Source organism: Erpetoichthys calabaricus, chromosome 5 (genome assembly GCF_900747795.2).
Source record: "Erpetoichthys calabaricus chromosome 5, fErpCal1.3, whole genome shotgun sequence".
Lineage (NCBI taxonomy): Eukaryota > Metazoa > Chordata > Cladistia > Polypteriformes > Polypteridae > Erpetoichthys > Erpetoichthys calabaricus.
Window position 1 is genome coordinate 195,168,071 of NC_041398.2, and position 20,181 is coordinate 195,188,251.

The window sequence follows — 20,181 nt, forward strand, 5'->3', positions numbered from 1 at the left end:
AACAAATCCCATGGTGCACCATGATTCTGCCAACCACAAAAACATTAAACTGTTCGAAGGGACATGACAACCAAAGACACTAGCAAAAAAAGCAGCTCAGAAATTGGGGTTCACTGACACAGCAGTTTGGGTGTACTCACACTAGTCATGTTTGTTCAATACTGTGCTCGAGCACAGTTGCCACCCACTGGCTTGCACTCACACTGCGCTTAATGTTTATTCTGGGCCCGGGCACACTTTCGTTATTACCATGTGACTTTGTGTAAAGCCAAAACAAGATCCAGACACGGAGTGACAACATGCATGTCAAATTGATTTTCTTTTATTTCGTGTTTTTTTGGAGTTGTGTAGGGCAGGATAACGTTATATCCTCTTGCAGATTAATTGAGTGTGCAGTGCAGCATTTTGCTGTTAATAGTGCTGCACGTACCCTAATTTGTGGCGAGCCGCTACAGTACAGGCAGCCTGCGGTTACCCCGGCGACGGATAAGCTGTCTCCAACAGACGTGACGGTTGCGTTTCAGGATGCTCTTCGGGATGTTGTCCCGTTGGGGGGAGTCACAAAAGAGTATAGTAACCTCACAATATATATATTTTTAAACTAGGTTGCTACAGTGATTAACATTGCTGCTTCACAGATCAACTTTCTTGAATTTGGATGCCTCCCTGGTTGATGTCAGCATGGAATTTTGCACATTTTTTCTCTCTGTGTTTGTATTCATTTTTCTCAGGGTACTCTCGTTTTCCTCCTCTGTCCTCAAAAACTTGTTAGATTAATTATTGACTCCAAATTGTGCATGAGTGGTTCCTACGGTGGACTGATACCTTTTGCAGGATTGCTTTCTGCCTTGTGTTCAGTCCTATGTTCCTGATTTGGATTAAGTGGGTTGAGATCCTAACCCTTATTAATGATGGTCTGCACATTCAAAACAGCAGTATTTATGATTGGCGCAGACAAAACAAGTCAATTTATAAACAAGTCTTCCATAAAATCTATTCTTTTATTGACTAATGTTTAACTACAGTAGTTTTAGGAAAGTGACCTTTGCAATTGCCAGTGAATTTCCTTAACACTTAAAAAATATTATGAAAACTGTACATATACATTTGGTAATAAATACCAGCTATATATCTTTAAGAAAAAAAAATTGTATAGGGTGCAAAAAAGTGACTTTTTGAAATCCACGCAAAGGTCTTGCATATCACATTTTCTTAAAATAGTAAATTAATAGGAATGTAGCAATGCAGAGAATTCACTAAAGCGCCATATGTGCAAAACATACAATTATTCAACTCAAAATTATATCTGTCTTGTTTAAAATTGTTCAAAATATTTCCAGGGCATGATCCAACCTGCGAATGCTACAATCAAGTTCCAGCCTCACTGGGTCACATGTTTTGGGCCTGCACCAAATTAACATAATTCTGGACCAAAATCCAGAAGCAGGTTCTCTCCCCATTTCTTCTCCATTTATCTTTATTCGCTTATTAATTCATCTGTTTACTTATTTTTACTAGCTTTAAGTTTTACTCTGCTGGCCATGCTCTCTTTTTCCGGGGTGGGGGTTGATTTGTTTTTAGTCCTATTTTTGTAAAAAATTGGTCTGTTTGTATGGAATGTTGTGTGATTACAATAAATTAAAAAAAAAATAGTAAATTAATAGAGCTGTAACATAATAGTTAAGATAGAGGAAATCATGCATTGGACTGCTAATGTACATCATCAACTTGCTAGTGCAAAATGAGAGGCACTGCTAGGGACCAGAATGGCATAGTTATTTAAAGATTGTCCTGGAATTAATTAACCCTTGTGCATGAAAATTAACCGTGTCATGGATGACTTAGAGAAGGAAAGGATAATTCCTACAGACCAGAAGCTAGGATACCTGCCCTTTTGTTTATTAATTGGGTTACAGGGATTTGGGAATACCTGAGGTCACCAGTTGAAGCTATGGAAGCAAGGTCCTAGATTTTCAGAATGTATTCTAAACCATGGAAATAAGGGGATTGCCTAGAGACTTAATGACTCTTGGATGGGATTGGATGGGAGGGCTCTTATCTGTCAATGGCCACAGTTGGAAGCTTGTTTGGGAAAGGCCTTTGGAGGATGAGAGTTCAGGAGAATGTATATAAAAATGTTTTAAAACCATCAAAATACATTCATTTTGCAAGGCAAAAATTTAATTGGGTATTGATCTGCATCTTGAGATTACACACATATTGCAAAATAGTGTATTCATGTTGGTTTAAGAAGGCAAAAAAGAAAACCATTGTGAGATTTAGCTATTTTTAAAGGAGATTGTGCACCTCAGTTTGCCAAGTTCATCTTCCTCTGCAGCACCCTTGTAGTCCTGGGGCAATTATTTAGACAATCAATGCCTGTGTGTTTGTGTTCTGCACAGGAGATATAATAAAGATGTTTAGAGACTGAGGTGTGGTTAGCAATCAGGGTGATCGGACAGTGGCTGTATTTACATAGTACAGGTAGTCATCGACTTACGACCATGTTCCATTACAAAAAAACAGTCATAAGTAGATCTGGGTGAAGACGGACTTGTATGTGTATTCAAACCTGAAAGTATGAATAGTACTGTATAGTAACTCCCTTAAGTCATATTGTGTGTTTTTATATGCCCTTTTGTCATCTTTTAGATAGATAGATAGATACTTTATTAATCCCCAAGGGGAAATTGACATACTCCAGCAGCAGCATACTGATAAAAAACAATATTAAATTAAAGAGTGATAAAAATGCAGGTATAACAGACAATAACTTTGTATAATGTTAACGTTTACTCCCACGGGTGAAATTGAAGAGTCGCATAGTGTGGGGGAGGAATGATCTCCTCAGTCTGTCAGTGGAGCAGGACAGTGACGACAGTTTGTTGCTGAAGCTGCTCCTCTGTCTGGAGATGATACTGTTCAGTGGATGCAGTGGATTCTCCATGATTGACAGGAGCCTGCTCAGTGCCCGTCGCTCTGCCACAGATGTCAAACTGTCCAGCTCCATGCCTACAATAGAGACTGCCTTTCTCACCAGTTTGTCCAACATGAGGCATTCCTCTTCTTTATGCTGCCTCCCCAGCACACCACCGCATAGAAGAGGGTGCTTGCTGCAACTGTCTGATAGAACATCTGGAACATCTTATTGCAGATGTTGAAGGATGCCAGCCTTCTAAGAAAGTATAGTCGACTCTGTCCTTTCTTGCACAGAGCATCAGTATTGGCAGTCCAGTCCAGTTTATCATCCAGCTGCACTCCCAGGTATTTATAGATCTGCATCCTCTGCACACAGTCACCTCTGATGATCATGGGGTCCATGAGGGGCCTGGGCCTCGTAAAATCCACCACTAGCTCCTTGGTTTTGCTGGTGTTCAGTTGTAGGTGGTTTGAGTCACACCATTTAACAAAGTCCTTGATTAGGTTCCTATACTCCTCCTCCTGCCCACTCCTGATGCAGCCCACGATAGCAGTGTCATCAGCGAACTTTTGCACGGGGCAGGACTCCGAGTTGTATTGGAAGTCCGATGTATATAGGCTGAACAGGACCGGAGAAAGTACAGTCCCCTGTGGCGCTCCTGTGCTGCTGACCACAATGTCAGACCTGCAGTTCCCGAGACGCACATACTGAGGTCTGTCTGTAAGATAGTCCACGATCCATGCCACCAGGTATGAAACTACTCCAATCTCTGTCAGCTTGTCTTTAAGGAGCAGAGGTTGGATGGTGTTGAAGGCGCTAGAGAAGTCCAGAAACATTATTCTTACTGTACCACTGCATCTGTCCAAGTGGGAGAGGGATCGGTGTAGAATATAGATGATGGCATCCTCCGCTCCCACCTTCTCCTGGTATGCATTTGTAGCACATTGTAGATTTCTATCTTTTTATTGTATGTAAATTATTTTTTTGTTATTTTGTTTCATTATTATTGTTGATTGCAAGGGTGCTGAACATTTAATAGCTTCACGAATCCTTTGTTTGTGTCATGTTATGTCATCAGTGTTCGCCACTCCCAGTTTTCATTGTGTTAACTGTGAGAGGAGGAATTGTACCGGCAGAGTTTGAGCACTTGTTTTCTGTTTTAATAATTCAGCCTGTTAATAATAAACATTAACAAATACAGGAGTTCAGTGTGGTTGCATTACCACTTCGTGGCAGTTCATACAAAGCAGGATTCAAAGCCAGAGCATAGCAGTACAGTGCATGTGGCAAACACTGGTTACAATGGGAAAAGATAAGTCGGATGCGATCACGTTCACTTTCTTTCCTCCCTCATACTGTTTGATTACCTTCATTTCTGAGTCAAGATCAATTGCCTTTTTTCCTGTAACTGTAAGACAAGTGTAACTGAAGGTAGTCGAAACCACTGCAGGTAATAAACTCAAATCAGATGAATGAGTTACGGCATTGCAAAAACTGCCATTAGCCTGTGGGACACGGTAGTGGTCATAAGTCGAATGGTCACAGGACGCATAGGTCGTAAGCTGACGACTATATGTACCTGATATTTAATAATTGTCCATATAACTCACTTAGAATAAAATACCTTGCCGTAAACATTATATTTGGTACTGGGTGCCCAGATGAAGGTTGACCAGAATAAAGTTTTATTTATTAACTGCTTTTCCATCATACCATCTATTATTGAGCCTTCTTAATCCCGTTCAAAATATCTCATGGCAGCGCACACGGTCACAGGGCCTCTTCGTCTCCCACATAGAGTGCTAATGTTAGTGTTAATGTCCATCCTGCTGTTTCCAGGAATGCTTGTCCTTTTTGTTTTAGTTATAGTCTCAATATTCTTGTGTCTTTGCACTTAACATTACAACTATTTTTACATTGGTAACAGAGAGGCTATGTGACCTAGGACTGGTACGTGGGCAAAGTTCTACCACGGTGACATATTACTCAGCTACTGGGATTAGAAGGCACCGCAAGCGGTGCAAGAGGAAGAGTGGTAAGTGATTCAGAGTCAGTTGTAGGCTGAAGGCCAAGTCTAGCTGTTCCAGCTTTCCTGTCCGTGCTACTGGCCAATGTACACTCTCTGGAGAATAAAATGAACTGTCTGAGACCCCCCCCCCCCAGGAAGAATATAAATGAGGCGCTGTGAGCAGCAAAAAGCCCATCTTGATGGCTTTTATTATTATTGCTGGCAGGTTCAACCATGTCAACTTAAAAACTATAGAATCAAAGTTTTACCAGCATGTGAACTTTGCCACAAGAGGAGAGAATATTCTGGACCTATTTTTACACACCCATTTAAAGATTCTTAGAAGGTTGTTCCCTGCCCCTATTTGGAATTATCAGACCACCTTTGTATTATGCTGCTACCAGCATACAGGTCACTGCTGATAAAATCCAAGCCAGTACAGCAAATCCATCAGAGTCTGGCCTGAAGGAGCTAACCCAGCATTGCAGGACTGCTTTGAATCTACAGTTCGGAATATGTTCAGGGAGGCAGCCACCTATGACCAGCATATCATCTTAGAGGAATATACTTACACTGTGACTGGGTACGTAGGAAGGTGCATTGAGGATGCCACTATTGAAAAAAACATAATTGTACATGCCAGCCAGAAACCATGGCTGAAATCTGTGCTGTACTGAGAGTAAAAGATGTTGCCTTTAGATCAGGAGATGAAGGGGCTGTCAGATCAGCACAAGCCTTTCCAAGTTCATCATGAAAGCTAAACCTCAGTATATACAGAAGATTACCAACAACTTCTGTGACTCGAAAGATCCTAGGCACATGTGACAGGGCATTCAGGCCTTAACGGATTGTTAAATCTCACCACAGGTCAAACAGCAGTGATACTTGTCTCCTTGACATGTTTGATAACTTCTAGGCATGCTTGGAGGCTCAAACCAACACACAGGCATACAAGTCCTTACCCAGTGCTGAGGAACAGGTGCTCCATCTGGACCCTCCCGATGCGAGATGGACGCTTTTCAGAGGCAATCAATGGAAAACTGCAGGACCAGAAAACATTGCTGGGCATGTACTTCGAGACTGTGCTAACCAACTGGCTGATGTCCTTACAGACATCTTTAACATCTCTCTGAGCCAGGCTGTGGTCCCCACAAGCTTAAAAAAAAACACTATTATTCCAGTGACAAAGAAGTCAATGGTGGCATGCCTTAATGACTACCTCCCTGTAGCACTGACTCCTGTCACAATGAAGTGCTTTGAGCAGTTGGTCAAAAGACGCATCAGCTCCATCCTCCCCAACTTTCTGGACACTGTCCAGTTTCCTTACCGTCCATACTACTCTACTGAGGATGCCATCTCCAATATCTTGTATGCTGTACTGTCTCACCAGAACACCAAGGATACAAATCCAAATCATATTATGTGATATCATCTACTGCTAAATTCTGCTCCATACTTGTAATATTTTTATACTGTATTGGGGATTACTTGTGTTCTATTCTGTGTATTGTATTGTATTGACCCCCTTCTTTTTGACACCCACTGTGCGCCCAACCTACCTGGAAAGGGGTCTCTCTTTGAACTGCCTTTCAAAAGGTTGTTTTTTTTTTTTTTTTTTTTTTTTTTTTTGGGAGTTTTTCCTTGTTTTCTTAGAGAGTCAAGGCTGGGAGGCTGTCAAGAGGCAGGGCCTGTTAAAGCCTATTGCGGCACTTCTTATGTGATTTTTGGGCTATACAAAAATAAATTGTATTGTATATGTCAGTATGCTGGTTGTTGATTTCAGCATTCACCATAATCATTTCCCAGGAGTTGGTGAGGAAACTGACTCTGTTGGGCTTTGAAACTCACTGTGTAATTGGATTGTAGACTTTTTAATAGGGAGGCCATAGTCCGTGTGCATTGGCAGCAGAACATCAAGCACCATCAGTGTTAGCACAGGTACCCTCCAAGGCAACATGTAGAGCCCACTATAGTTCACAACTGTACCATTAACTCATAGTCCAGTGTCATTTACAAGTTTGAGGGTGATACAACCGTAGTGGGCCTCGTTAGCAACGATGACGACACATCCTACAGAGATGAGGTTGAACATCTGGTGAGGTGGTGTAATGAAAATCTTGTCTTTAAGTGTCGATAAGACAAAAGAAATGCTTGTCAATTTCAGGAGAACACCTGCTGGCTGTTCCCCACTGCTCATCAGCGGCTCTGCTGTGGAGAGAGTCAGTAGAAGCAAGTTTCTTGGCATGTATACTTCTGATGACCTCATTGTTGTCAAGAAGGCACAACACTTTTTTTCCTTTGCAGACTGAAGTGAATCAGCTTGCCACAACCCTTTCTTACCACCTTTTGCAGAGTAACTGTTGTGAACATCCTGTCAAACTGTATCACTGTGTGGTTTCAGAACAACAAAGCCCATGAGCACAAGACTCTGCAGCACGTAGTGAGGACAGCTGAGGGTATCATGGGAATCTCCCTCTCCTTAATTCAAGACATTTTTCAGACACACTGTCTGTCTGCATAGAGCCTCTGCCATTGTGGAAGACGTCTCTCACCCGTCACATATACTGTTTGACCTCTGGCTGTCAGGTAGTAGTTACTGCAGCATTAGGACCAGTACAGCCAGGTCCTGTAACAGCTTCTTTTCCGAAGCCATTAGACTTCTGAACTCCTACATGTTACTCAGTACCATATTCCTATAACATTCCTCCGATTATGTACTTTCACTTAACACTCTGCACTTTACCATGGATATTGAGCATTGTTTGAGCTGTATAGTCCGGTGTCTTTTGTTTCATTACATTGTACGGTATTGTTCCACTTGTTTTGGTAATGTCATGGTGTATGTTAAATGTATGTTGTTTTTCATATGCACCGGGGACTGTAAATAATGAAATTTCATTCTACCATGTTCTATGTATGTGGATGAATAACAATAAAAGTTAATTCTATTCTAGTGCTCCATACTGTATATAGCACAGTAACAGACATTTTGTGAAAATGAGAACTTTGACCTCTTCTTATCACATTATGGGGTGAACCATGCACAACTTCACGTCCCTCTGGTCATTTTTGCTGAAGACACTTTGTGATGGCTCAGGTTGGCTGCAATATCCTTGCTACTGTTGAAATTGGGATCATCGATAGTTATGTGCAGAAATGAACCAGGTGTAAATTGCAATAGTGCTTTTATTTTCACAATACAAGTGGTGTGCAAGTACTGCAGTACAAATTCTTCAATAAATAATCCATCAATAAAAACGGGTGTTCATGTGGAGGATAAAAACACTAATAAATAAATTAAATAGCCCAGTCTTAAAACCATGCAGATATATGGTTCTATTCTATTTCTTCCAGCCTAGCACATTCTTTTCTTCTTGTCTCCCCAGCTCACCCCATTGGGTCTTCTCAGCTTGTGCAGGCACCTTCAGCTGTGATGCCTCCATCTTCCATATGCCCTCCTGGGCATCTACAGGAACCCTAGGAGGTTGTCTCGTTCAACAGGGAGCTGTCCACTCCTGTGGCACTTACCACTCACTCCTCCACAGGGTCACAGACCACTACCCCTCTCACCATGGCGCTGGCACTTCCTGGTTCTGCCTTTGGTTTTCTTTCCTAACCTGACCATCCTCCACCATCCTTCTCTAGCTTCTCTTTATACCTCCGTATACATGTTGTCATAATTATGACCCACTGATAGTCAGTGAAGTTTTTGGAACATATTGTGCCCTCACGTGCAAGCGTGATCAGCCGCAATCTCCTCATTAAACATCTGGGGGCTTCACAAACACTAACAGAGCCGGAGCCACACCATTTTCATTTTTAAAACTGTACCACCACAGACTTCAGTGTGTGTCCTCACAAACATGTGATAATTGCACTAAGACAATGCAAGAAATTGCTTAGGTTAATTATTTTTATTTCACTGTTATGAGTCTTTGTTTGCATGCAGTGCACGTTTTTTTAAAGAAATATGAAGGAGATTGGAGTGTTATGGAGCTTATGGAATTTGACAAGACAGGCACTATAGCAAGACTGAATGGAGAGGTTGCAATTACCTGAAAAACAATGGTTTTTTGCAGTACAGTAACTGTCATACACTCTTGTATTTATATACTGATTATTACAGAAAAATTGACTATTCATAATAAACATGGTCAATGAATAACTTAAAAGGATATTAAATACTAAAATCTCCATATTTTATTTTTTTTCTAGGGCAGGTTAAAGTGTTCAGAGCATTGTATACATTTGAACCAAGAACTGTAAGTAAACATAAAACCTTTTATAATAAATTGTTTTAAAAAATTTTTTGGAGTAGCAAAAGAAAACAAAAAGTTAAAGTGATGTGGGAGCACATAATTTTATTAATGATTACCTCCTATATTCTCAAGCATTTGTAGTAGAGTGCTGTGGTCATTTGTTTCAAAAAATAAAGCATACCAATTACAGTAATCCCTCGCTATATCGCGCTTCGCCTTTCGCGGCTTCACTCCATCGCGGATTTTATATGTAAGCATATTTAAATATATATCGCGGATTTTTTGTTGCTTCGCGGGTTTCTGCGGACAATGGGTCTTTTAATTTCTGGTACATGCTTCCTCAGTTGGTTTGCCCAGTTGATTTCATACAAGGGACGCTATTGGCAGATGGCTGAGAAGCTACCCAGCTTACTTTTCTCTCTCTCTCTCTCTCTCTTGCGCTGACTCTCTCTGATCCTGACGTAGGGGGTGTGAGCAAGGGGGCTGTTCGCACACCTAGACGATACGGATGCTCGTCTAAAAATGCTGAAAGATTATCTTCACGTTTCTATCTTTTGTGCAGCTGCTTCCTGAAACGACATGCACGGTGCTTCGCATACTTAAAAGCTCGAAGGGCACGTATTGATTTTTGCTTGAAAAACAAACTCTCTCTCTCTCTCTCTCTTTGTCTGCTCCTGACGGAGGGGGTGTGAGCTGCCGCCTTCAACAGCTTTGTGCCGCGGTGCTTCGCATACTTAAAAGCAAACAACCCTATTGATTTGTTTGCTTTCCTCTGTCTTTCTGACAGACTCTGCTCCTGATGCGCACTCCTTTGAAGAGGAAAATATGTTTGCATTCTTTTAATTGTGAGACAGAACTGTCATCTCTGTCTTGTCATGGAGCACAGTTTAAACTTTTGAAAAAGAGACAAATGTTTGTTGCAGTGTTTGAATAACGTTCCTGTCTCTCTACAACCTCCTGTGTTTCTGCGCAAATCTGTGACCCAAGCATGACAGTATAAAAATAACCATATAAACATATGGTTTCTACTTCGCGGATTTTCTTATTTTGCGGGTGGCTCTGGAACGCAACTCCCGCGATGGAGGAGGGATTACTGTACTGCATTTATTCATCAAAGAATTTAGAAAGTGATCTACAGTGCATTTAAATAGTGTGGCCTAATGGAAGTCCTCAAACTCAAAATAATTGCAAAGAAACTAAAAATATAATGGAAGAAATGTTTTATTTCAACTAAGTAAAATAAGTTATAGGGCTTTGGAGGCAAACACAACAAATTAAGTATTAAAGCAAAAATGAAAAGATCCTTCACACCTTCCCGTCTAGCTTGTACCTTTCTCCCATCTTGCACCCCTTGTCTCCTCCTTCCTCCTGATAAGTGAACTCTCATTCACATTCTACCCAATTCCAAGTTCACCAAAGCAGTGGCTACTGGCCTCTTTTATACCCAACCCCTGGATCACTTCTGAGGTCACTTCTGAGTCTTCTCTGAAACATCTCCAGGTTAGACAAAACTCTACAAAACCTCTAGAGTTGTCTCCACAGAGCTTTCTGTGCCAGCCCCAGGTATCCCTTCCAGACTGCTGGCCCATTTCTAACCAAAGAGCCAGACAAGCCTGCAGAGAATTTAATAACAGACTCTTTCTGCCGGCAGTTAGAGGACTCAGAAAAGCGCCCTCCCCACTGTCCTTCCACTATATATACATCCCTTGAGGAATTAAAGGAATGCTTTTCCCTCCAGTATTCCCTTGGTTTTCTGTTGATAGAGACCCTGACCCCAATCACCATTACAGGAGCTATATATATTTTTTTAAGATGACGCTGAAATGCAATTGTTCAAATACAGTATTGTACTTGTCTAGCATAGGATACAGATTTGAAAATGATCCATTCATGTGGATTGTTTTATGTGTTAATGATTCTGACTGTACACATTTGCACATCGCGTTTGCATTCATTTAACTCTATAAGTATGTGGTATCATTAGATACAGTGAATCCCATCTCATTTACTTTTATTTTGAAAGTCTCAGTTTAAATTTGAAGTACAGTAATCCCTCCTCCATCGCGGGGGTTGCGTTCCAGAGCCACCCGCGAAATAAGAAAATCCGCGAAGTAGAAACCATATGTTTATATGGTTATTTTTAGATTGTCATGCTTGGGTCACAGATTTGCGCAGAAACACAGGAGGTTGTAGAGAGACAGGAACGTTATTCAAACACTGCAAACAAACATTTGTCTCTTTTTCAAAAGTTTAAACTGTGCTCCATGACAAGACGGAGATGACAGTTCTGTCTCACAATTAAAAGAATGCAAACATATCTTCCTCTTAAAAGGAGTGCGTGTCAGGAGCACAGAATGTCACATAGATAGATAAAACAATCTCTAGCAAACAAATCAATAGGGCTGTTTGCTTTTAAGTATGCGAAGCACCGCGGCACAAAGCTGTTGAAGGCGGCAGCTCACACCCCCTCCGTCAGGAGCAGGGAGAGAGACAGAGAGAGAGACAGAGTTTGTTTTTCAGTCAAAAATCAATACGTGCCCTTCGAGCTTTTAAGTATGCGAAGCATTGTGCAGCATGTCGTTTCAGGAAGCAGCTGCACAAAAGATAGCAACGTGAAGATAATCTTTCAGCATTTTTAGACGAGCGTCCGTATCGTCTAGGTGTGCGAACAGACCCCTTGCTCAATCCCCATACGTCAGGATCAGAGAAAGTCTGCGCAAGAGAGAGATAGAGAAAAGTAAGCAATCTAGCTTCTCAGCCATCTGCCAATAGCGTCCCTTGTATGAAATCAACTGGGCAAACCAACTGAGGAAGCATGTACCAGAAATTAAAAGACCCATTGTCCGCAGAAATCCGTGAACCAGCAAAAAATCCGCGATATATATTTAAATATGCTTACATATAAAATCCGCGATGGAGTGAAGCCGCGAAAGGCGAAGCGCGATATAGCGAGGGATCACTGTACTCAAAATATCAGTAAATCTTGAGGTTCACTTCTTATTTAGATGCATTATAGTTTTGTTCCTAAATGTGCATTTATTGGGCATGGTTCTATATAAGCATGATGATAAGTTAGCTCTGCGTTTCAAGTTAATGTTGTCTTAAAACTATACAGCAAACTGGGAAAAAGACTTTCAATGATTTTCTTCAAGTTTGTAGACTGAAATCAAGAGGACAAATGGCAAAATACTGTCAACTTGTGATTTGTTTCTAACATTAAAACTAACACACAGATGTATGTTTTCATTCTGGATTACACAGTATTACCTTGATTATCTCAATATTAATGACACCTACTTAGCAAATGATGAATTGCTTTTATGGTGTAAATGTAGTTATGGTCATTTTTTCTTTTTGATTTCATGAGCTGATGTTTAAGCAAATGGAGTATGCTGTTCAAGTTGTGTTTTTGAAGGGATGTCTCTGTTCTGCCATTGGGTATGGGATTCATAAAAGCATGTTAATGTTTGTGTTGCTCCATCTGTTGAAACAATAGAGGCATATCAGACAGACACACAGGTACATAGACACTTATCCTTTTATTAAGGTGGATATGTTCAGTAATTAATATTATTGCAGATAACTGGATTATTTATGAGTTATTCCTGCATGAATCACTAATTATACTATCAATGAATCTGTTTATTTTATGCAGCTCAATTCAAAGAATAATCCCTTAACCATTTGAAGATATTTCAGCTATTTATATGTATTATTGTAATTCATTATTATTATTCATACAGTTCACTTTTTTGCAATCAGAACACTCTCAGTAATTATGCTGTGAGAAAATAACTATGGAAGTAGATATTTTTAAAGCTATAGCTAGGTATAGCTGAACTTATATAGGTAAATCTATATATATATTTATGCATTTCCCATTTTTGCTGCCTAGGCTGTTTTCAAAATATCAATATATGAATAAGTGAAATCAAATATATTTCATACACAGTATGTATGTGGGAGAAAATCATACTATGTTCAAATATGAGAGTGATCTTTACAATTTCCAGCAGGTGGCAAACCTATTTAGCAGTTTTGTATGCACTGAAAGTGACAGTTGTCTCTCTTGATTTTTTGGAAGAATTTGTGCTAATGGATCCTTTTTCAGAAGCTAGCAACATGCTGAGAGAAAAACAGCTGTTTCAATTGGACAGAAACTCCAACAAGATGGAATAATTCTCCCAACTTTACTGAGTTATTCCTCAAAGTACTACATTTGAAGTGCTGCTGTAGGTAGAAGTCTGAAAAAAAATTCAAGAGTATTGGACTTTTAAGTGACATTGAATTTTTTGGAAAACTGCAAAAACAATGAAATCACTTAAAACTGCGACACATACGATGTCTGATAAAAACACTGCAACATTGTCCCTTCACATTCTCGGTTCATTCAAGGTGTAACTTAAGTGAATCGATCATAACTAGAGAGATCAGAGTCATTCCTTGTCAGGAATTGAAAATATATAGATGGATGACAAAAAATTGCTCAGCATTAGATCCATGCTTTAATTGTGAAGAAAGGCAGGTGGTTTTGGATGAAAGTACTTATTTTGCTATGCAAAGCATTCAGCAGAAGCTTACAGTAAATCAAATGTGAATTTTAATAAGGGGGAAAAATGCACTTTTTTTTGAAATGCAATATACATGTGTGACTTGCAATATTCATTCGACTGATTTTAATTACAGCTTTTTGTTACTAGCCTAATAATTTTTTTTACAGTGGGGGAAATGAGTATTTGATCCCCTGCTGAATGTGTAAGTTTGCTCATTTAGAAAGAAATGAACAGTCGCTAATCTTTATGGTAATTTCATTTTAATGGAGAGAGACAGAATATCAACTAAAATTCAGAAAAAACACATTACATAAACAAACCCAGCCAGAATTCTGGCTCCCACAGATTGATTGATTATTGATTGTAATCACCAATCAATTGCAGATACTCATGATCTCAACTCATTATGTGTATAAAGCACACCTGTTGCTGATGGTCTTGTAGCCCATTCCAGCCTTGTGCAGGTCTCCAATCTTGTCCTGAACATTCTTTGGCAGCTCTTTGGTCTTGCCCATGGTGGTGGAGAGTTTGGAATAGAAGAAATTGATTCTGTGGACAGGTGTGCTTTATACACATAACGAGTTGAGATCAGGAGTATCTGTAATTGATTTGACTGATTGAAATCTTTGGCTGTGCGCCCATGTGGCACAATCTGTGGGAGCCAGAATTCTGGCTAGATTGTAGGGAATCAAATACTTATTTCACTCAATGACATGTTAATCAATTCCTAACTTTTATGTAATGAGTTTTTTCTGGATTTGTGGTTATTATGTCTCTCTTCATTAAAATGAAACTGCCATAAAATTAGAGACTGTTAATTTCTTTGTAAGTGAGGAAACTTACAAATTCAGCAGGTGATCAAATGCTTATTTCCCAGAGTGTATATTTCATTTACTCATCCTTAGTGCTGAAATTTTTCAACTGATATTGATATTGTTGATAATTCATATAAGGCAATACTGAGATTTTTTTTTAAGCCTGCTTCCTCCCTCTCCTTAACGAATCTCATCCTGTTCCTGCGTACTGTCACACAGGATGAAAATTAATTCTGCTGACTCCTGTCCACATTGTGAAGTTCAACAAATGTTTTGCAAAAATATACCTTGAATTAACTGTATTCATTATGTAGTAAACCATGCACACACAAATCGAAAGTAAACAGGAAATCTATCCATTTTTGGTAACTGCTTTGTCCAAAAAAAAAACCCCATAAAAGTAAAAAATGTTTTTTTTTAGTTTTAAGGACATTTTGCTTGCAGTATCCACAATACTCAAATGAATATAATTTTTAAAATTGATTAGCATTAAGCTGATATTTTAGTAGTATTAAACATGTTTCATGTCTCTTCACAGCATGTTTAGCCTGTTTTGTGCTTCACTTTTCGGTCTTCTTAATGCTATTTTTTTTTTCTGATATGTGCTACGTGCAAACATTTTTAAACATTTGAATGCTCAGTTTCATTATACGATTTGTGTATGTTGACATGTTCACATCTATTTCTCTGTCCAGTTTTCCTCAGTCCCAGTCAGTGCAATTAAAGGGCCTAGGGCCTTACCAGGCCTTTCCAGGCAAAGTAGAAGTCAATTAGGCACCCAGAATGTAACCCCCCCCCCCCACCCCCCCCCCCCCCCCCCCCTAAATAAATACATTTTACAAAAACACTGACTTTGTTTTTCTTTAACAGCCTGATGAACTGTACTTTGAAGAAGGGGACATCTTGTATATTTCTGACACAGTGAGTTCTGTAAATTGTGTTTGAGTCTGTTTGTTAATGTTTAGATTTAGAGCTGCCTTATTATTTACATCTTTTCTCATCCTAGAGTGATAGCAATTGGTGGAAAGGGACCTGTAAGGGCAGAACAGGATTAATTCCAAGTAATTATGGTAAGTATTTTGGGGTAATGAAGAGCTGTAAATGTTTAGGAAATTTTGAGATGTGAACTCTTAAATCTGAGAAAAACCCTTTTTTAGTGAAAAAAAACAGGCAAAACATCTAAAAGGATCTGTTGCTAAAAAACAGAAAAATGACTATGGCAGCAATAACTAACAATTGAAAATTGAAATAACAAAAAAAGGATTCTCTGTTAAATATAGTAGACATTATAAAATGTAAAAAGCTGTTATCCGTTGTCACTGTCACTGTAGGCTTTTCCTGTTACATTGTTTGCAGTCATTCATGCCTTTCCATTCAAAATAAGGACAAATCTGGAACCTGTCTCCATAAGAGCTTTATGTATTTACCAGCTTTACATGTCAAGTGAATTCAAGAAATCTACAAAAAATTAGTTTAGATGAATCCAATAATGTCACTTGCTAAATGATACAAGGCAGTTTACAGCTATTATTGCTTTTCAGGAACTTTATATAAATGCAAAAAAATTCTTTACTACTTCATTTTTGTGTTTGTCACAGACTAAATCTTTATAATAAATGGGAAGAATGTGTAACCAGCAGACAGAAAAAATAATTCCTGTCTCCATTTTTAATTAAAGATGTTATTCTCTTTTAAACCTTTTTCATTTATTACTTAAAAGAAGATTTCTAAAAGTTGTATGTGCTCTGGTAGGTTCACTCATTATTATTGTTAGATTTATGAGTTTGCTTAAGTTTCTGTTATTCTGGTACAAACAAAGTAGCCAAACTGTATTATAATTTGGAGGAAGCAGGTGCTCATAAAAAAAAAATGAGTTAGTTATTTTTGTAAAATGATACTTTCCAAATTCATTTGTGTGTATATAGACCACTTTGTTTGAAATATTTTATTTTTTGAATAGTAATAAACGTCTTCTGACTTTTTTCTTTCAACCAGTTTCTGAATTAGAAACCAGTTGTTATAGTTTAATAAAGGATTCAGTATAATTAGATTTTATTCTCCTTTTGCCTATTGATCAGCTGTATTGGAAATTCCTTCATTTAAACTTCTGTGGTGATATTAACAAACTGGATTGGAAGGTTTAATAAACCTCCTCTCTCTCAAATTATTTTATCCCTGTTGATATTTTACTTGTCTTGCTAATTGCCTTCTGTTTAATAAAATAATCAATAAAGAACTTAAGATTCTTGGCAACGGACTAAATAACAATTAAACAAAAAAGGCAGAAAATTAGGAGAATCCTGGAAGTAAATGATACAGCAAAAGTAAGTGTCTTTCAGAATGTTAAAGAGAAGTAACAGTCACAATATGAATTTCTGAAACAGTAGACTGAGAACTGGAGGAGGCTGTCTGATTAATGAAGTTCAGTGAACAATAAGAAAGAGAATAAAGCCATTGGTGTCTTCCAAAGCTAGGATTGCCCACCCCTGTTCAGTTTCCATATTTCCGTTTCAAAATATTTTATATGAATAACTAATATTACATTGAAAAGTTTGAGGATGAGTTATGAAATCCACAGTAGTTAGCAAACTTTTGGAATTGTGAAGTTATTGAACTGTTGGTGATGCAAGTTTGTCAAAATTAGTCATCTAATGCAATTAACTTATTGAGGACCATAACTTCAAGGTAAAGTGGACCTATGAGGAGACAAATATGTCCTTCAGGCTAAGACATGACACCTTAGGAAAGTATTTAGGCCCTTGACAAGTTCTGTTTTTATAAATAGCAATTCTACACTGAACGTTTGTTTTGTGGGATATTTTTTATTTCAAACCAATCTGCTGCATTTTGGGTAATTTAGAACTAAAATTTGAGCACATATTAAACCTCTAGATTCTGTCAATTTAAACTAAACTTGTTGTGCCCAGCTCAAGCAGAATTTCAGAGATCACCTTACCAGTTCTGAATCTAGGCACTTAGCTCTTTAAATTTTGCTGATCTATCAGCATACTTTTATGCAAATATATTTGTAATAATATGCGCAATGATAATTTAATCCACTTCTGGCTTGGTGCCTATTCACATGCCCAGGCAGGTTTTCCTAACTGTGCAGCAGAAAGTCAACATGCTATATGTAACTCTTAAATTGCTGGTGCAAAATGTTGTACTTAACTACCTAATATGAATTCCTTAATGTTGTGATTTTTGCAGTAGTGAATTTGTTCTTATGTCTGGCAGTAACAGTGACATTAACTCACTCAAGTAGGATAAATTTCTTATTCCAAAGCAGGCCATTTAGCTACCTAATTTATAAGGTATGCTTTAGTGGTACTAATTTTATTTTCTGAAGTTGCATGCTGTCACTTAATAAGGCTAAATTAACTTACTGTCTCATAAGCCACCATTGCCTCTCAAACTGGCAAATCAGTGACCCGGTCACTGTTCAGGAATTAGATTAACTGATGTCCGCACTCGACCCCATTTTGTTTTTTAATTTATGTATACAAGTTGTCTATTTTATTTGTAACATTCTTACAAAGCAGTTTTTAGCCTCTGTTTCTGAATTTTGCTAGCATAGTCATATATAAACACCAGATAGGTCAATGCAGAATGAACATAAACCGTATTTGAAACATGTCTTATCTAAATCCAAATGTCATGTGAGGACAACATTACTACAGTTAGTTTTTAAATATACTAGGGGGCTCTGCCTCATGCTCGCTTTGCTCGCCCACCCCTGGGTTTGGTTTACCGGATATACAATTCAAAGAGATTATTTTCATGGGAATTGTTACATGTGCATTATTTTCACTTTACAACTTTTGTCAAAACAATATGTGTCCTTTATTTCTGGCCCTGGCGTGGTTAAATCTTTCTCGCAGGACGTATAATGCTGCTAGCGTCAGTGGGGAGGTCGTCGGATCAGCTGCTGTCTTTTTGCTGCTGCTGCTGGCGAGCTGCATGTTCTGTTTGTCGTGCTGCACGTCGATCATTTAAAAGCCTGTACAGCACCTGTCCTTTTGCCACTTTGCATCTCTGCCGCTTGCATTGTGAAGGGAGGGGGGGGTGGGGTGGGGCTGAAAGCACACTAAAGAGAAGTGGTCGGATCATCTGCTGGCTGGCTGGCTTGCTGCTGCTGGCAAACTGCATGTTTTGCTTGTCGTTGTTTTATGAGCTGGGAGCACATGAAGTGTGCCAAAAGCATTCCAACAACTGCTAGGTTAGATGTCCGTGAACTTGTTTTAAATGTTGTCTCACTGTCTTGTCTTGCGTGACGTTAAAGTGCCTCTTGTGGGACGTCAGATTGTCTTCTGAGAAGATCACGTCTCGTCTCCCTAGTCTCCCTCCCAAGATTTTTTTTTTATAATAGAGAGATTTATGCCTTGATAGTGTGAAAAAGGCACTATATAGGCGCCCGACCCAGCACAGACTGGACACGGAGGCACACGTAAAATAAAGATTTTTTTTTTCTTCACCTGTGGGCGCACGTCTTCCCCGTGTCCCACAGGCAGTACACAGTCCCAAGCACAAACACACAATAAAGCACTCTTTCTTCACCTTTCACCTCCACTCCTCCCTGACAACCTTGTCCTCCTTCTTCTGATTTTGGCTTCTCCTTTATTGATCTGTAGTCTAGGGATATGTTTGAATTATTGATTTAAAAAAAAATATTGTCTTCACATTGAAAGGAGAAAAAAAAATCCCTACTCAGTGTCTTTTTGAAGCTATTGCTTTTGATAGGCAGTTAGTGTTTTCATTCCTTATTCTACCCTTGCTGCAACTGATTAAATGTAAACAAAGAAGGCTTTTAGTTTAATACATTAGCAGCATAACCACAAACCAATTCCCTTTCAAAAGTATTATTTCTGCATGAATTGTTCTGGCATTTGCATAACAAGTTATGGAAAAGCAAAATAATTTTCATTCCAACTGTTTAGATTTATTAATGTGTTACAGCTTTCATTATATTTAATTGATACGTTTTTGAGATTTAAAGTTTGAGTTGACTGATTATGACATACAGTAGAAGACAATGAAGTATTTAGCATTTTGATTGTAAATCGTAATCATGTCTTCTGCCTGTATATCCATGCAGGTTGGTTTGCAATTAAAAAGTAGTTAATGTTTGATGAATAATGCATATACGTTTTTCATCTTAAATTTTTCAGTTGCAGAGCAAGCAGAATCTATAGATAATCCAATGCACGAAGCAGCCAAAAGAGGTACTGTATGATTTCCCCCAGTTTAACTTTTTTTTTTTTTCTTTTTTTTTTTTTTTACCTTAGGCTTTTGCTTTATTTTAAGTTGGTTTAATAAATGCAAATGCTTGCCAAAAACAGTGTACAAGAGATCCTCCTTAAAAATTTGAAATAAATAATTAGGCCTCTTTCTTTGTTGTATGATTTACAGTAATCCCTCCTCCATCGCGGGGGTTGCGTTCCAGAGCCACCCACGAAATAAGAAAATCCGCGAAGTAGAAACCATATGTTTATATGGTTATTTTTATATATTTTAAGCCCTTATAAACTCTCCCACACTATTATAAACATTTCACGCACAATTATACAGCATAAACCCTTTGTATTCTCTTAGATATTAGGTAAGATTTGTTGAAATTATGTATGTA

General features: G+C 38.6%; 1 protein-coding gene across 1 annotated transcript in view; it reads left to right on the forward strand.

Moving 5' to 3' along the window:
• The window catches only part of ostf1 (osteoclast stimulating factor 1), a 92,521-nt gene that overhangs the window by 9,608 nt on the left and 62,732 nt on the right, over window positions 1-20,181 (forward strand). The window contains exons 2-5 of the mRNA XM_028802362.2: window positions 9,144-9,190; window positions 15,426-15,476; window positions 15,562-15,625; window positions 19,724-19,777. Of these exons, the coding sequence (XP_028658195.1) occupies window positions 9,144-9,190; window positions 15,426-15,476; window positions 15,562-15,625; window positions 19,724-19,777 (216 nt within the window). The remainder of the gene's footprint in view (window positions 1-9,143; window positions 9,191-15,425; window positions 15,477-15,561; window positions 15,626-19,723; window positions 19,778-20,181) is intronic.